We start from the raw sequence: 17,193 nt of genomic DNA on the forward strand, positions 1-17,193 counted from the left end.
GAACAAAGCAGGCGTAATTGAAAGGTTATATAATTATAAAATTGTAATGTTTTTTATTTTTATGTATTTGTATATTTTTTTATGAATAATAATAGATTATTACAGATAATAATAAATTATATTCGGTCCTTCGTTATTTAATTTTGTATTATTTTATGTAAATCTTTTTTAATTAATAAATAAGACTCTTTTGTTACATGGTCTAATATTTTTACTATTGCTGCTTCTGTCAAATTTTGATATATTTCTTCTGCTACAAGAAAGAGAAAACAAAGAGCATGTAATAAAATACATTGATATACTTGTGAAAAAGAAAATCAATTCAATCGAATAACTACTTTTAATAGATATGTGTCCAAAGAGTTCGCACACAGCTGGATTAAACAAAGTTGTGTCTTTTACATCAACATGTGACTTTCTTGCCCAAACATATGCCCGTACATCGTCATGCACTTCTTTTGAACTTATAGTTTTTGCCCTTGTAACATATACATTATGCGCTATTTGGTGCTTCTGAAGATAATTTACTAATGAAAATATTGAAGATACAAAAGTTTCTATTTTGTTTGAAGATGATAATTTAAAGCAAAATCCTTTGCTAGGAAAGTTTTCTAAGAGGAACAAAGAACCTTGATACGGTTGTACGTCCTAAAACAAGCTTCATTCTTAAAATGATCACAACTTCTGGATATATCATATATCATATGTACTAATTATTTACAATATATTCAAGAAGCATGTTGTGCTTGAGGTAATATAAATGCCAGTGTAAATGATTGACAGAAGCAAAAGCACATAAACTATTATATGCAACTCTGAAGTACCTAAAATATGAAAGAATGTTTTTCACTTATATTCATACATCATTTATATAGGTTAATGAAATATTTACGGTGAGCTGCTCAACAGTAATATTTCAATAGCTTTTTGAAGACTATACTGTGTAATGCTCTGCGGTAGACATTGTAAATATTTTATAATTATTAAAGAATGACACCATTCAATAGGACTAACATTAACTGCTATGATATCACTATAACCTTCATTTTGTATCTTAAACATTATTTCACTTTCGGGTAATCTAGTAAAGTTAAATTTTGTTGAATCAAATGGCTGTAACATTGTTGTAATATGTTCTGGTGTTCGTCTTCTAAATGCTCTGTCAGGATTAAGCTAAAAAATTTAGTATATTTTACTACATACTATAATTAAAGGTTAAGGTTATGATTCTCTAAAATACAACTATATATACCTGAGCTAACAATTTATATGGACCTTCGAGTACCCGCCAATTACTAATATTTAATACATATCGAAATACTTTATCTTTTTGAGCCTTTTCCCATGCTTGTTTTAATTTTATATCGAATTCAGACTCATTTTCTTTCCCACTGATCGAAAAATGAAAATTATTATACGTATAGTTTAGGTTAGGAATATTCTCTTCTGTAGTAAACATAATAAATAATTTCTCCTAATTTCATCGAATAATTCTTCTTTCTTCTTTTACAGCTACTTTTATATAACTTATCGCAAATATTGTAGAATAGTCTTCTTTTATTTCCTTGTTATATGTTCAACATAATTCGTATAACTAAATTATAAACAATAAAGATAACCTTATAACCTACAATAGAATTACTATGGATTACGCTAATACTTGGTCACCTATCCTGCGTCACCTATCCATTTTGTAAGGAAAAAAGATTAATTATTATTATAAACGGAAAAATTATCGAAATTATTAAAAATTAATACGCTTTATCGACTGCTACGAAGAGAACGATGCGTTCGAGTAGACGGTACGAAGAGAAATGACCAGAAACGTTGTAAGTTCAAGACACTGTCACTAGAGTACGCGATAGCAGCGCCCTCTATGAGTAGTTAAAACTTAACCAAAACTTGTCGTTTCGATATAAAAAAATTTTGCTTCCATAGAATCATTTATATACAATTCAGTATAAAAAATTTTTCAACAATTATTAATTAAATAATATTAATAGTATTAATTGAATAAGTATTTTAAATATTATGAACATCCTGATACTGATCCTAAATATATTAATTGTAATTAAATTATCGGAAGCCACATTGTCGCCGCCTACAACTACCAGTAATAAAAAAGATAAAGTGAAGATAGAAATTCAGGTATAAAAAATAATAAAAAGAATATGTTGTTATAATCAATATTGTTCAAATTACAAAATTCTAAACACATTAATTAATTACTTCATATATAGCATGTTATTAAGATTAATTTGATTACAATTTTTAGAAAGGACCTGTCAACAAAGACATTTTTGCAAGGAATTTAGTAATTAAAGATATTACAATAACTGACATTATTAGGGAATCTAGAACATATTATACAGACACTAAGCGTAGAAAATTTTCTGGAGAAATTTTAGGATATATTACTCCTGTAAGTACAGTCATTAAATTAAGTAGTTATTAAAATTAGCTTATGCTGCCTGATATGATTTTAGTGGAACAGTAATGGATATGAAATATCAAAAACCTTTCATGGGAAATTCACAATGGTATCACCGGTATGGTTGTCCATATTACCTAGTAATATATCAACATTTCAATTACCAACACATGATGTTCAAAAAAAATGGTTGAAAGATATGAGATCTATGAACAATGAAAATCATAATGTAAAAAGTATGTTGAATTGGTAAACAGTAATGATTATTATATACTACTTAATAATTGCTTAATATTACTTATTATTGCTACTTAATAAAAATCATTAAAATATTCTTTTACTTTAGTTTAAACATATTTCAGTTTTGCCAAGGGTATTATTCGAACATTGGTCAACCAATGATATCACTGAGTTAGAAAATAATATACAAAAGCAACAACAACTCATTACTGTATTATCTGATACAGCAAAGGTAATGATTTGATTGTTATTAAAAAAGAAAAAACGATATAACATAGAAATTCTATTATAAAAATGTAAATATATATCTGTATGTTAAAATATTTTGTTACAGTCATATCGTTTTGATGGTTATGTCTTAGAAATATGGAATCAGTTTATATTTACGGGTATCAATATGCAGATTATTTTGTCTGTGGTTAAAACAATTTCTCAGAAATTAAAGAACAATCATCTTGACATAATATTAGCTGTTCCACCATCAAGAGGGTAAGTCTAATATTAGTTACATTACTTTTTTGAAAATTTCTTAAATGATTAGACTTATTTTGATTTTTTAGTACGAAAGCACAGTTATTTTCAAGAGACCAATTCAATGAATTGGCACCCCATGTTAAAGCTTTCTCTTTGATGACATATGATTACTCGAGTCTTGAACGACCTGGTCCTAATAGTCCACTTGTTTGGGCAAAACAATGTGTAGAATTATTAATTCCAAGTCAAAATGATCCTAGACGAATTCAAATCTTGCTAGGCATCAATTTTTATGGATACAATTATACACTAGAAGGTGGTGGACCTATCTTAGGTTCACAATACTTAAAAAGTCTTGAATCATTCAAAAGCAAGATTCACTGGGATGATAGAAGTAAAGAACATCTTTTTGAAACAAAGTAAGATTTTAATTTGATAAACTTTGTCTCATTATAGTTTTCGTTAATATTTTATATATTATTAAATTTCATATTATATTTCAGGTCTTCTTTAGGCAATAGATATATTTTTTATCCTACTCCGTATTCCATTATACATCGACTTGACCTTGCAGCAGAATTAGGTACAGGTATTGCTATTTGGGAGCTTGGTCAAGGATTGAATTATTTTTATGACTTGTTATAAGAATTTTTTAATGAAGTATCATTCTGCCGATCGGATTTTTATAATCCATTAATTGATATACGTATCTAATGGCCTGTAATTAATTAACAATATTATAACAAATATATTCTGAGAATGCTAACATTTTATAATATATTACATACATATGTATAGTGTTCTTATGACTAATCAAGATTTTATTTTAATTGTGAGATGAAATATTATCAAATAATATATCGTATATTTACCTATAAAATTATGCAGTATATTTTTAAATATAATTACTGCAGGTGTACTTTTTCAGTCTTTTCAGTAATATTGTTATTCTCTTGAAGCATTTCTGTACTTTCTCGTCCTTTAAACATCATCATGGATTGTGGTCCACGTATTATACGATACATTAAATCCCAACACATTTTTGCAGGTAATAAACTGTGCATGGAAATAAAAAAAATTCATTTTTTAATAATAATATGTCTTTTTCAAGAACATACTTATATGACTTACCATTTAAGTGGCAAAAGAAGTCTGACGCTGTTAGGTAACGTAACATTTACTTTATCCAATAATATTCCTTTTACTACTTCTTCGGCAACGTACTCGGGTTCGAGCATTTTCATTAATCTACGATTATATAATTTAATAAAACACTAAATTTGCATACAGTTGTGAATTTCAGACTTTTCGTTAAAGTACACATTTTCTAATTACCTAGGTTTAACACCATTAAACATTTTCGTATCAATGAGATAAGGGCAAACGAGTGTCATATGAATCCCTTCGTATCCATGAGCCTTAAAAATATATTTCAAATTTTATACTAATAATAATCTAATAATAATATTGAATGGAGAACAATTGAAAAATTTGTCTTTTTACTTTGAGTTCTGAAAAAAGACTTTCGTGAAGTCCAATGGCAGCAGATTTCGTGGCTGAATAATCAGTGCAATTGTAAGTTCCTAATAGACCAGCAACACTTGCTATTGTTACGATATGTCCATAATTTTCTTTCATCATTTCTTTTAAAAATGATTTGATCGTCTAATTCAACAAGAAAAAATATCAATATTATTGTGAAATTTATGAAAATGCATCGACACATACCCAATAATGCGCCAATATATTTATTTTAAATGTACGTTCGATTTCTTCGTCTGGTATATCCAAAAGATTTTTGCCATATACGTAACCAGCGTTATTTATCAATAATGATATCTATTTAAAAATATAAAGAAGATAACTAATTAAATTTAAATATAAAATGAACAGCAAAATTATCTGAAATAATTAAATTATAATTTATATAAAATTAATGGCAAAATTAAAATAAATTATAATTTAATTATATTTATACACACACACACACACATATGCACGTGTAAATTTTTATTATAGATCATTCTTACTTACATTACCAATCTCAATTTTAATAGATTTCGCAATTTTAAATATTTCCTCTCGATCAGCAATATCACAATAATATCCCCAACATTTTCCACCGTGTCTCCTTATTTCATTTACCGTATCTTCGAGTGCTAAATAAAGATGATATGAAATATATGAAATATTACATTATAGAATATATCAAATATATCGTGAAATATAAATATTTATATACCTGATTTATTTATATCCCAAATGATAACGTTAGCACCCAAATGAGATAATTTCTGAGCAATCAATTTACCAATTCCAGCAGCACCTCCAGTAATCAAAGCTATTTCCCCTTTGATAGATTTTTCACGATAACGTCGCGGGATGAACGTGAATATTATTGTTTCGAATATATAGAATATTGACATTATCAAGAATAATAAAACGTCGTAAATAAGAATTAACGTTTCTTTTAATTCCATCATGATATCTGAATAAAATCGATGAAAAAAAAATTGCATTCATTTTATATTATTTTCAGGAATATTTAAATAGTTAAAAATCTTTTTCTTTTAATAGTAAAAAATTTTCTACAGATATTTGCATATTTACTGAACAATTCGAACGGATAAAACGCATAGCTAATAGGAAGAGAAAGTTTTCCTGACAAGATGAAAGTCGTATTTCTTGTACTTTGAGATTTCTTGAAACACTATATTTGGAGCATGGAAAAGTGTGAAGGAAAAACTTGTTTTAAACGTAAATGACAACTTTGTTTATAACACTCGAAATTCTTATATTTCAATTTCACTTTATCTGATATTGTATGATAACTGATATATTTTGAAATCGTATTGAAATAATCTGATTTAAATTTAATATTCGATACACTTCGTTATGCTTTAATAAAATAATATTTCACTTTTATTTGTTTTTAAAATTGTTTTTTTCACTTCAATATATCAATTTATCAATGAATTGTAAGTTTACATTGAAATTTTGTGATTGAAATATTTTGATAAAAGAGAAAAAAAAATATATACTCAAATATTTACCTATCGATCGGCGTTTCTTTAATTTTCGCGCGTTTAAATAGTATTTGAAAATAAATCTTCCGCGAAAGTTGCTTGTCCTTTGATAGACTATTCTCGACTGCACGAAGCGAATTGTGAAGCGGAACGTACTTACTATCCCCGTAAACGATCTTTCATATGGCGTGAGTATATACGAGTGTATCCTGCATGTTATTCACAATAGTATGTAACATGTTTTCTATACTATACATCCCCATCGTACGATTGTATATATCCTATAATTACAACTCTTACTACTTTTCTTTATCGTTACACCGTGTACTTTAACGTGACCTAAAGGAACTATTGTCATAAACAGAGTCATTATGAAATGTAAAAGATATATTATTAATGTCATTCCTGCAAGACAACTTGTTTCTTAATATATTTTGCATAAATTTATAATTAATATCATTTATAAAAAAAATTTTATGAAAGGTTTCATTTTTAATGATATATTATATTTCTATAACTTATAATTATCTTTCCATTCGTTCATTATACATTAATCCAATTTATTTGATGAGAAAAATTTTCATAATTATACCTTGATACAAAATTTTAAAAAGTGTAGAAAATAAAAAAAAAAGGAAAAATAATATAACTCGTTAAAAACGCAGCAAGGAATTTCAATCTACGCAAAATTGTTTTTACCTTTATCCAGAGAAAAAAGAAACGACAAAGAACTTGATTTATAATTTTCCTTAATTATCCAAATAAGCCAATCCTAGGAGTACGCGAGAATGGGAAAAGAACATGTCGAATCTTTCAAGTGGAAAATAGTGAAATCGAGTTGCAATTCCTTGGGAGACTAGCGTGAACAATCAAATGTAATTATCTATGATTGCAATTGAATTTTTTAGTTGCATTCATATCTTCGATCATAATCAAAATGTGTGACATGATTTTTTAGATTCGCCGAAATGTTTGCCATATAGAATTTATCTCATCTATGTGTATATATTTTATTCTATATGGATATTCTTCGTTATTTGGTGAAAGGATACTTTCCAAAATCTAGGTCGAGCAACTATCTACCTGTATCAAACATTATAAACATAAAAAGAGAAGTGTACATTATTATATTGCCAATAGAGATTAGTGAAATGTAAATAAAAAAAATATATAAGCTAAAATATGATTTATTTTTAGCGGAATGTCGACTATTTCATACGTTTTATTATTACGTAATTTATACAAAAGATTTTTAAGCTAACCTTAAAGATACGAATTTTTGTTTAAGTTTTTTCATTAGTTGTTCTTTACCTATTAAATTCTATGCTTCCTATGTGCATTAATAAATTATTTTACACGCGAACAATCGTTGCATATAGAAAGAAAATATGATTTTTTAAATAAGGGCCAATGTTTATGTGTTTATTAAAATAAATAACAAATATAGCATGATGCAATAAAAAAGATGGATGCCAGTTTACGAAATTAATTTGCGCGCGCGCGTGTGTGTATATATATATATATTCTTTAAAAATTACCGCGTTGAATACTTGCGATGGGTTTAAAAAATGGCGGTATAGATAGTGATAGGTAACGCCACGAGTGGTCATGGATGGAAACAAAATTGAAACAAAAATTGGCTCGATCGATAAAGTCAGAAAGTGTATACCGGGCGACGCAGCGTAAAAAAAAAGTATCAAGTTTATTGACGATAACAGACGTAATATTATTTCATTTAATACATTGAGATTGTGAAGAACGAAGGAAGGTATGTATGACGTGCTCGTCATATTTATGCTTTAAATCATTCTTATTGTCTATCGAAAATATGCGATAAATCGATTGCACAAAGATACGCCAACTTCCGAAGCGTGTCGGCGTTTACGCGATTGAGACGCTGAGACGCCTCTCGGCCGGCTATGATTCTGCGCATACGAGTTCACGCACATATATATAGGGTGTCACGTAAGCAACTGTATCGACAACTGGCGCCACGTTGCGTTGCATCTAGTAAGTGCATCCATCCGTTTTCTTCGAGCGGGAGGATTTAGCTCTTAATATTTTCATCTAGAAAAAAAGCTCAGCGACGATTTCGAGTGAAGCTGATTTTTTTATTAAGGCAACAATTTATTAGGTATTCTTTTTTTATATACGTATACATATATATGCATATATTCTTAAGATAAATATAATATCAACCACGTTTGTAATCGCTAATACGTTCATACAAGAATATCTTTTAAATATCTGTGTTAAATGATACATTACGATAGATTCGAACGTCTTATCTTTTCATCGGCGATAAGAATGCACTTTGTAAGCATTAATACTTTTTTTTTAACTTTGAGTTTATCAATAACAAAAAATACGAGGAATAAAGCAAACAGAGTGCTGTTTTCCGTTGATGATTACGTGGGAGATGAGTCCATGATAAATTACGATAATGAGTCAGTATAAAAATATACGTAGCGATAGGTTAATCGGACCGCGGGAAATTTAAATTTTCATAATCATAACTTTCAATACATATAAAGTATAAAAAAGATTTCAGAACATATAAAAATGCAATGTGTATTTCAATCTTATCTCGTGACAAAATATCGGTATTAAATATAAAATAAATTAAATTTAAAATAATATATAGATGGAGATTTTATCGTTTACACTTATCGATATCTCACGTTAATTCTTTTATAGATAAATGATATATATATATCACCTTCATTGTTCATAAATCAATCGGATTTTGTCAAAAAGTTTCCTCTCTCTGTCACAGTTTGTGAAAATAATATCCTAAAGTAAATACAAAGCTTATCTTCGATCGATATCAGAACTAATATTTTTAATAATAATAAAAAAAAATAATAATCATTTTATAATAAATCAAGATAAAGGAAATTAATAAGATTCGATAATGATATAACGTAAAACAAATTATAGATATTTTATTAGCCGTCTTTGGAAATTGGAAACCTCTTATTATCACTGCGCGAGATTATCACGAATTTTAAACGAAAGTTTCCGGGGCATGTTTGGGGGAAATCGAGCGATACTGCAACCGCACCATAGCGCGCAACAACGTAATTACATTAATGGCGTTGACCTCATTTTCATTCCGGATATTAACAATTTTCCAATGGAATTTGCCATTCTGTTCATAACATTTTCGATCAGAAATTTTCAAGCAATCGATTAAATCTACGAATGCATAGATCGATCGATCGATCGATCGATCGATGAGCGAAACATGAAATGATTTTTCACAATCATTTATTCTTTTTTATTATTATTATTGTTGTTTCTGATTTTCGAAAAGATCGCGTTAACAATAAGATTTTTCTTTTTTACTTTCAACTTTCATTATTTTCAGAAATGTCGGTGGAACGAGAAAACGGTGAAAATCAATTTTCCGAATCGGAGGATGGGGTATCGATTTTAAAAACGGATGACTCGTTTATGTTGAAATTAAAAGTCCTCACTGATCATTTTACTCAAAAGTATGATCGTGAGCCTTCCTTTGTTGTTAAAGTTCCAGGCAGGTGAGTTCGATTGAAATAATTCCAACAGAACGACGACTAAAAGGTATACCATTTATTTGAAATATTTCATCGGAATTAATCTGTTCGTTCGTATATCCACTTGATGTCATTTTCTATGGAGAACAGATAATAAATTATTATTATTATTCTTGTTATTATTATTATTATTATCATATTATCATTATTATTGTTCCTGATATTTCAGAGTGAATTTGATCGGCGAACATATCGACTATTGCGGATATTCAGTTTGTCCTATGGCGATCAAGCAACATGTACTTGTAGCAGTTGCTATATCGAACGACCATCAAATCAGTGTTACTAATGTTAATACGAATTACAATGATTTCCGATGTGATTTAGACAAAGTGAAGTAAGTCATACTAACGAAATAAAATAAAACTAAACAATTTAGAATTATTTATTTCGTCGAACTTTTTAATATCCTTAATAACATTCAAAGATATTTATCGATCTTTTCAGAGCTTGTATCAATGATGCCGAGACAGGACCAATTTGGTATAAATACTTTTTGTGCGGTATACAGGGTGCTCTTGAAGTGATACCAAAGGAAAAAGTTCCTAAAGGAATTCTAGCTGCTGTATGGGGCAATGTTCCTGCTAATGCTGGCCTTTCAAGTTCTAGTGCTCTAGTATCGGCTTCAGTTCTTTCATTGGTTCATGCTAGTCAGGTAAATTTTGCTTCCATTCATTAATTTTCTTTCGGTTTTCCCTTTTTTTTTCTTTTTTTCTTTAACTTTTCTTCTTATAAATCTCACGTTTTTATATACGCCATGTACGTAACACACACACATATATATAATTTCTGATTATTATCTAATTATATTTCGATTTCATAAATTTAAGATTAATAATTACATTAAAATTAATGAAAAGCTATAATATTATACGAATTATTAAATGTTTTAACATCGAATGCAAATTTCCGTCCGATATTTCTCCATTTAATACGTTAATCTCTTTGACGAGAACCACCGCAAATAAGTTGTTGACTCTTTCTTTCAAATTAATGAATTTTCATTCCGCAAGGAATGAGAAAGAGTCGGTAGCGAGCAAGCTGGAAGATTATAGTTTGTCGACTAGATATTAAGCTATCTCGCCGTGAGATTCTCCCTTTTAATGTTTATGAATCTTACCCGATAAAATGGGAACATGAAATCGAAAAAGTACATAATCGTTAAATTTTTTTAATTAAAATATGTACATCAAGTTGTGTAGTAAAAAATCTTATATATATATATATATATATATATATATATCATGAAAGTTATAACATCAAAAAAAAGACTTTTTTCTTCTTGTCGCTTCTTTCTTATTTTTTATTTTACGTTTTTACATGAATTCAAAATAGATTATTGATTCGTCCGTATTATTTTCGGTTTCCTATATAAATTTATATATATATATATATATATATATATATATATATATATATTCTTTTTTCTCTCTTTCTCTTTCTATTTATATCCAAATGTCTAGTACAATATATACACACATATATCATAGAAGTTATAACTGCTAAAAAACAAACTTTTTTCTTCGTTTCTTTTTTCTTTTCTTTTCTGTCATTTGTTTAATGTTTCTATTACGTGATTCAAAAGAAATTATTAACTCATTTATATTACATTTGTTTTCTTTCATAACTATATATATATGTGTGTGTGTGTATTCTTTTCTTTCTCTTTCTTTCGCTTTTTTTTTCTTTTTTTCTCTTTTATTTTGAGATCGATGAGAAAAGTTCTTGAGCCTAATGTCTTCTTCCTTCCTTTCTGGAAAGAGGAGCACTTTCATGCTTTGAGATTATGCGTCGGATGTCCTCGAATGGAATGTCATTGGAATTTCTTGATGTCTTCCGCACATTACTTTCTGTGCCTTCTGTGAGAACGAAAAAGAGAAAGAAAAAAAAAAAAAAAAGAATAAAAGAGAAAACCTTGGGAATTTGATATTCAGAATCGAGTTACGAATACGCTTCGCAAAGCTCAAAACCGAGTCGATGTTTTATTTATCTCTTTTTATATTTGAAGTTTTATGCATTTTTTTTATCAAATCTAATATCCCCACGTATTAATGGATATTCAGTGAAATTAATTATAAAGAGGAACTTTAATTAAGATGATAATAAGAAGAAATGTAATTGCGAGAAAACATTAAATTCTTCTTAATGTTGCTCTCTCTCTCTCTTTCTCTCTCTCTCTTTCTCTCTCTTTCTCTCTCTCTCTCTCTCTCTCTCTCTCTCTCTCTCTCTCTCTCTCTCTCTCTCTCTCTCTATTTCTATATACATTTTTTTTCTTTTTCTTTTTTTGTCATTTTAATTCTTACGATCAATCTTTGTCGGAGCTCTTTTAATTTTCTCCGAGGATCTTTTACACGTCAAAGAAAGACATAAGTAAGTATCTTATCTTTGGATCTTTAAGTCGACACGAATTCGAATCTATCGACCGTATTAATATCAACTACTAAAGAAGTTTCACGTTTCTCCCCCGAAAGTTTTCGAATTCGAGTAATTTCGTTCGGGTGGTTCGGAGAGGGGTAAGAGATCAGGGAGTGAGATTGGAAAGAAAGAAAGAAAAAAGAAAGAAAGAAAAAAGCAAAGAAAGAAAAACTGGAATAACCCTTTTATGGAATCTAGGCCGAGTTTATTCGAGTAAACTATACGTTTTTTAAAATAAACCAACTGTTTACGATCGATCAAAATTGTGATCGACAGAAGAAACTTTTTCTAAAAGTACGTAATCAAGAGAATAAAAACCCAGAAAAATGGTTTTATCGTACAGATGCTGGTGAATTTTCAAGTGCCATAATACTTTGTGCTCTTTTAATGAATCGCGTATCGACGATATGGCATTGAAAAACGTATCGTTATTACTGAATGAATATTCGCAGATTTTTGCGTACTCGTTTCTCTCTGCCTCTTTTTCTCTTTCTAGCTTTATTTCTTTTTTTTTTTATTTTTATTTCCTTTTTTTTAAATATCTTTTCTTTCGGTCTTCAAATTACTCGACTAACAAAAGCAGTATTATTCAAACCGACAAGTGAAATACGTCTGGTTTTCTCTGAAACCATTCTGTTACTTGTTTAAATTGAAAGACGAGAAAGAAAGAAGGAAAGGAAGAATAAATAAAATTCAGAAAAAAGAAGAAGACAATATTATCGATGAAAAAAAGAAATAAAAAGAAAAAGAAAATATAAAAACTCAATTATCGATGTTCATTTAAACTGTTACAATTCCGCAAGTAATTTATTCTTACTTTCTTTTTTTCTCTCTTCCTCTGCTTTTTCTCTTTTTCCGTTTTATCGAGTAAAGCTCCGATAGATAAATTCCACCCACTCTCCAGGATGATAGCGGATAGAACGAGACATTTAAGAGCTGGATGGAAAGAAAGAGAAAGAGAAAAAAGACCGGATTTGTTTTGGTATCTCGTAAGCTTTTAAGAGTACCTTGATCTACTGTAATTCCTTACGTTCTTGCAATGCAATATCCAGTATACATGTATTTTTGACTTCTAAGTAATCGCAAATACGATATAATTATTTCATAAATCTATGCAACACGATTAAAGTCAGTAAATAGAAAATATATACCAAAAATAAACTATCCATTAATCGCATTCACAATTTTTATTATTATAAAGAAAACAAAAACGATAATATTACAGTTTAGATTATCGAAACGAGATTTAGCAACTATCAGTGCTAGAGCAGAAAGACATATTGGTACTCAAGGTGGTGGGATGGATCAGGCGATCGCTTTTTTAGGAAAAGCAGGTAAGAATTTTTATCGCAAGAAATTATTTGCTTTGGTTAGATAAAAAAACAGGGAATATTGAATGATTCAATAATAATAACTTATCATTGTCTACAATAGGTGCTGCTAAGCTGATAGAATTTAATCCTTTACGTGCAACCGACATTACCTTACCTGAAAGTGCTGTTTTCGTGATAGCGCATAGCCAAGCTTATCACAACAAAGCATCAACCGTCGATTATAATCTAAGAGTAGCGGAATGTCGCTTGGCTGCACAGGTATCTTAAAAAGAGCATCTTTGTTTCATTGCTTTTTTCCTTCTTCCTTTGTCTGATATTTATTTCAAGATTAAGTAGTAGACAAAGTGGAAGAGACGGAATTTTTCTTCTTTTTTTCTTTTCTCTTTTTCTTCTTTTTTTCTTGTTTAACCGAGTTATATCAGTTTCATCGATTAATCACTTATATAAGGCAACGAGTTCGCGCAAGCTCGAGCTTTCGGATGCGTAACACGGAATTATTCTTACTTTTTATAAAATCGATATATATATATCTCCCTGTTTTTCTCTCCCTCTCTCTCTCTCTCTCTCTCTCTCTCTCTCTCTCTCTCTCTCTCTCTCTCTCTCTGTAGAAAAGGTGATTATTTATTTTTGACAAATAAACGATGTCGCGGTCCTTAAGTTGAGAAATTCTTGACAACCGATTCAATCTTGTTGCAGATAATAGCCAAGAAGAGAAATAAAAATTGGGAAAGTGTGCGAAGATTAATTGACGTACAAGACCGGCTCGGTTTTAGCTTGGAAAAAATGGCCTCCGTTGTGATGGAGGATCTCCACGAAGAACCTTACACCATCGACGAGGTACGTGCCGAGTTTAAGACGATCCAACGATTGATTGGACCGCAATAAGTCTAAAAGCTTACGTAAGGTTCTAACGTTTCTCAGATTTGCGAGTGCCTTTCTACAACGTACGAACAACTAAAGGAAACATCGCAAATTGCTTCGTTTAATGCATCCCAAACATTCAAACTTAAACAACGAGCTTTACATGTGTTCCAAGGTAAGGGACTCGACTAATGATAAACAATTTCAAATATAACACTTTGAACTGAAATTCTAAAGAAAACTTGAATATATATATATATATATATATATATATATATATATATATATATATTTATCTTGAATTAATTTCAAATTCTTTAACGTGAAGAAAATAATCTTATTTATCAATCAACCAACATGGATGCATTCCTTTACGAATGCTATAAATTTTCACGACGGCGACATATCGATTGCGTCCGACACACATACTCCTCGGCCCTTGTCATCCTGAGACCAACACTGTCATGAAATTTATTGCCGTGGAGACACGACGAAAAGCAGTCGAGAGAGAAACCCTTCGAAGATCCCATTCTCTTACTTTATACCTTTTTCTTTTACCAAAATATCGAAAACGAAGCGTTAAGAAACCCGTCGATTTTTTTTTATTTTTTCTTCCCCCAAGCCACCCATCGCACCATCTAATCCTAATCCTCTTCTTTCCGTTTACTTTTTATTATTATTATTATTATTATTATTATTATTATTATTATTATTATTATTATTTCGAAAGCTCGTTCACACGAAAATCAATTTATAAAATCGTATTGATAATTGATTAATATGTTTCAGAGGCGCACAGAGTGGCCGAATTTGAACGCATAAACAAGGATGACACGCTAATAGAAGATGAAAAAGTCTTGTTGTTAGGCGAATTGATGTCGAAGAGCCATTTGAGTCTTTGTAAGCTCTACGAGTGCAGCCATCCACGTGTCGATGCACTCGTCGACAAAGCCATGAATTGTGGAGCACTCGGTGCTAGACTTACCGGAGCTGGGTAAGTATAACCTTACTATATATACATATAATATATATATATATACACATATAGTATATATATATATATGTATGTATAAATGCATACTTTAAGCTTTCTAAGGTGAAGAGCTTTTATCGTGAGACAAGAGTATATATACTCTGAAAGCGCGACCTTCTATCTCCATCATCTTGCTTATGTTTTATTTATAAATGTAAGAAATTATTTATTTTTGTCGATCTATAGATACACGTAGGATTTTTTTCTAGGTGTGAATATTTAAAAAAAAAGAAAGTACAATTCCTCCACCCTAAAGTTCGGCAAACCTTGTGTATCTTTCTCTTCAGCTACTTCAAACTATAGTAACGCCCATTAGATTGTTAATAGATGTCTATTGACAAGTTCGGGTCACACCCCGGAACTTCGATACATAGAAACTCCTATTTCCGAACGAGTTTGCAAACGATCGTCTGTTTTCTCTACCTCGAATCGATCTTATAAGAAGCAGGAAGATAAATGAATTTTATTCTACCATGTTTTGCTTTGACCCATTTTTCATAATACTCAAAACATATATTCAACTTTAGAAAGATTTTTTATCTTCGTTTTAATATATTATCTAAATTTTATTGTCGCTATTATTTATTTATTTGAAAAGAAAAAAGAAATCTTAATTTCTCGTGTTAAAAATTAGATCAATCAAATATATTTATATCTAATAAGACTATTCAGTATACTTATACAAGGCTTGTGTATTACGTAAAGCACATCATTTATATTACAATAGATGGGGCGGATGTATAGTAGCTATCATCACGAAGGACAAAATTTCTCAATTCGTCGAAGACATCCGACAATATCTTTGGGAAAGTTGTACGAAGTATGAACTTGACCTGGACGACTTGGTCTTTCCTACGGAACCTAATCAGGGTGCTGCAATTTATACGCTTTAATTCCTAATATTATGCTTTGCTCTATATTGTATTATTATGTCACGAAAGTAATTAATGATGCTCGTGTCGATATTTTTCCTATGCCTTTTTTTAGTACAAGTATATTATCGATATATACCTACACACATATATATATATATGTATAGATGTATTCATACGCGTATGTGTATAGATTAATATCTGTATAGTACCGACTTTGTTCTGAACTAATTTGTTTAAAATGGTCAGATCAATGCATACCAAGCATTTAAAAGTCGTGAAACAACATTTAATATGCTATTAAATAAATATATTATAATGATAATATTCATAAGATATTACATAGGATATAATAATTGTAATATTTTCTTCTGGTGCATTATATAATAGCTTTATGATAAGACTGGCACGCTATGTGTACACTTATAAGAGTAATAATCAAAATGTTATGTATTAACAAGAGCAATATGAAATTAAATGAATTCTCGATTTTATATTTTCTATCTGTGGTAATCCGTCGAAATTATTAATAAAGCAGAGAAGTTTAAATGGATTTCGTCGTGCATCGTATCGAACGTTAAAATTTTCCACGGCATTATTGGAAACGATTTTGAAGCATTGATAAAGCGCGATGTTTATTGATCCGCAAGAAACAATTAACAGAACAATGGTATGAGTGATCGAATTCTAGCATTTTCGTGTTTGTGAAAGTTTATACCTACAACGGTAAAACGTTCTCATAGAAAATCGCATTAAAGGTAGAGAAACGTATTACGCGTTTCCCATTAAATTCCTGGAATAACTTTATTCGATTAATTTAAAACGTATATTGGTAAAATAAAATACATACTTACAATAATAATGCCATTGAATCGAAGAGTATAAAGAATACATTATTGTAATTTATCGACAATGGAATCGCGTTAAAAAAA

General features: G+C 29.5%; 4 protein-coding genes across 8 annotated transcripts; 2 read left to right on the forward strand and 2 right to left on the reverse strand.

Annotated features, from left to right (window-relative positions):
• Window positions 1–47: 47 nt before the first annotated feature.
• Window positions 48–1,821, reverse strand: LOC127066892 (GDP-D-glucose phosphorylase 1). Of its 2 annotated transcripts, XM_051001145.1 has the most exons (5): window positions 1,253–1,820; window positions 893–1,173; window positions 722–824; window positions 339–648; window positions 48–253 (listed from the first exon to the last, which is right to left on the reverse strand). In XM_051001145.1, the coding sequence occupies exons 1-5, from the start codon at window positions 1,457–1,459 to the stop codon at window positions 138–140; spliced, it is 1,017 nt and encodes a 338-aa protein (XP_050857102.1). In that variant the 5' UTR covers window positions 1,460–1,820; the 3' UTR covers window positions 48–137. The 2 variants fall into 2 exon arrangements, with proteins under 2 accessions (XP_050857102.1, XP_050857101.1); XM_051001144.1 differs by having other exon boundaries at window positions 48–648; window positions 1,253–1,821.
• Window positions 1,822–1,877: 56 nt separating this feature from the next.
• Window positions 1,878–4,025, forward strand: LOC127066890 (chitinase domain-containing protein 1). The gene is made up of 7 exons (XM_051001143.1): window positions 1,878–2,148; window positions 2,276–2,422; window positions 2,487–2,667; window positions 2,794–2,903; window positions 3,006–3,160; window positions 3,232–3,564; window positions 3,649–4,025. Exons 1-7 carry the CDS (start codon window positions 2,032–2,034, stop codon window positions 3,788–3,790), a joined length of 1,185 nt encoding a protein of 394 aa, XP_050857100.1. The 5' UTR covers window positions 1,878–2,031; the 3' UTR covers window positions 3,791–4,025.
• On the reverse strand, window positions 4,023–5,629 carry LOC127066893 (estradiol 17-beta-dehydrogenase 11). The gene is made up of 7 exons (XM_051001146.1): window positions 5,388–5,629; window positions 5,180–5,304; window positions 4,874–4,984; window positions 4,649–4,810; window positions 4,481–4,563; window positions 4,277–4,393; window positions 4,023–4,201 (listed from the first exon to the last, which is right to left on the reverse strand). Exons 1-7 carry the CDS (start codon window positions 5,626–5,628, stop codon window positions 4,051–4,053), a joined length of 990 nt encoding a protein of 329 aa, XP_050857103.1. The 5' UTR covers window position 5,629; the 3' UTR covers window positions 4,023–4,050.
• A 2,181-nt stretch (window positions 5,630–7,810) lies between these two features.
• Window positions 7,811–16,793, forward strand: LOC127066886 (N-acetylgalactosamine kinase). Of its 4 annotated transcripts, none has more exons than XM_051001137.1 (10): window positions 7,811–7,939; window positions 9,542–9,710; window positions 9,916–10,083; window positions 10,194–10,401; window positions 13,387–13,495; window positions 13,596–13,753; window positions 14,192–14,332; window positions 14,417–14,531; window positions 15,146–15,350; window positions 16,117–16,786. In XM_051001137.1, the coding sequence occupies exons 2-10, from the start codon at window positions 9,544–9,546 to the stop codon at window positions 16,280–16,282; spliced, it is 1,437 nt and encodes a 478-aa protein (XP_050857094.1). In that variant the 5' UTR covers window positions 7,811–7,939; window positions 9,542–9,543; the 3' UTR covers window positions 16,283–16,786. The 4 variants fall into 4 exon arrangements, with proteins under 4 accessions (XP_050857094.1, XP_050857093.1, XP_050857096.1 ...); XM_051001136.1 differs by lacking the exon at window positions 7,811–7,939 and adding an exon at window positions 8,144–8,305 and having other exon boundaries at window positions 16,117–16,785; XM_051001138.1 differs by lacking the exon at window positions 7,811–7,939 and adding an exon at window positions 8,903–8,969 and having other exon boundaries at window positions 16,117–16,787.
• The last annotated feature ends 400 nt before the right edge of the window (window positions 16,794–17,193 follow it).

The sequence above is a fragment of the Vespula vulgaris genome, chromosome 10, assembly GCF_905475345.1.
Source record: "Vespula vulgaris chromosome 10, iyVesVulg1.1, whole genome shotgun sequence".
Lineage (NCBI taxonomy): Eukaryota > Metazoa > Arthropoda > Insecta > Hymenoptera > Vespidae > Vespula > Vespula vulgaris.

Bases quoted from the DNA above. Each gene is read 5' to 3' on its own strand.
- LOC127066886 (XM_051001137.1), top strand. From the start codon at position 9,544: ATGTCGGTGGAACGAGAAAACGGTGAAAATCAATTTTCCGAATCGGAG. The intron at 10,084-10,193 runs GTAAGTCATACT...CGATCTTTTCAG, and splicing joins TGTGATTTAGACAAAGTGAA to AGCTTGTATCAATGATGCCG. The intron at 13,754-14,191 runs GTATCTTAAAAA...ATCTTGTTGCAG, and splicing joins AATGTCGCTTGGCTGCACAG to ATAATAGCCAAGAAGAGAAA.
- LOC127066890 (XM_051001143.1), top strand. From the start codon at position 2,032: ATGAACATCCTGATACTGATCCTAAATATATTAATTGTAATTAAATTA. The intron at 2,904-3,005 runs GTAATGATTTGA...ATTTTGTTACAG, and splicing joins TATTATCTGATACAGCAAAG to TCATATCGTTTTGATGGTTA. The intron at 3,565-3,648 runs GTAAGATTTTAA...ATTATATTTCAG, and splicing joins GAACATCTTTTTGAAACAAA to GTCTTCTTTAGGCAATAGAT.
- LOC127066893 (XM_051001146.1), bottom strand. From the start codon at position 5,628: ATGATGGAATTAAAAGAAACGTTAATTCTTATTTACGACGTTTTATTA. The intron at 4,985-5,179 runs GTAAGTAAGAAT...ATTTTTAAATAG, and splicing joins TTAAAATTGAGATTGGTAAT to ATATCATTATTGATAAATAA. The intron at 4,564-4,648 runs GTAAAAAGACAA...TATATTTTTAAG, and splicing joins GTCTTTTTTCAGAACTCAAA to GCTCATGGATACGAAGGGAT.
- LOC127066892 (XM_051001144.1), bottom strand. From the start codon at position 1,459: ATGTTTACTACAGAAGAGAATATTCCTAACCTAAACTATACGTATAAT. The intron at 1,174-1,252 runs GTATATATAGTT...TAAATTTTTTAG, and splicing joins CATATAAATTGTTAGCTCAG to CTTAATCCTGACAGAGCATT. The intron at 825-892 runs GTAAATATTTCA...TTCATATTTTAG, and splicing joins TTACTGTTGAGCAGCTCACC to GTACTTCAGAGTTGCATATA.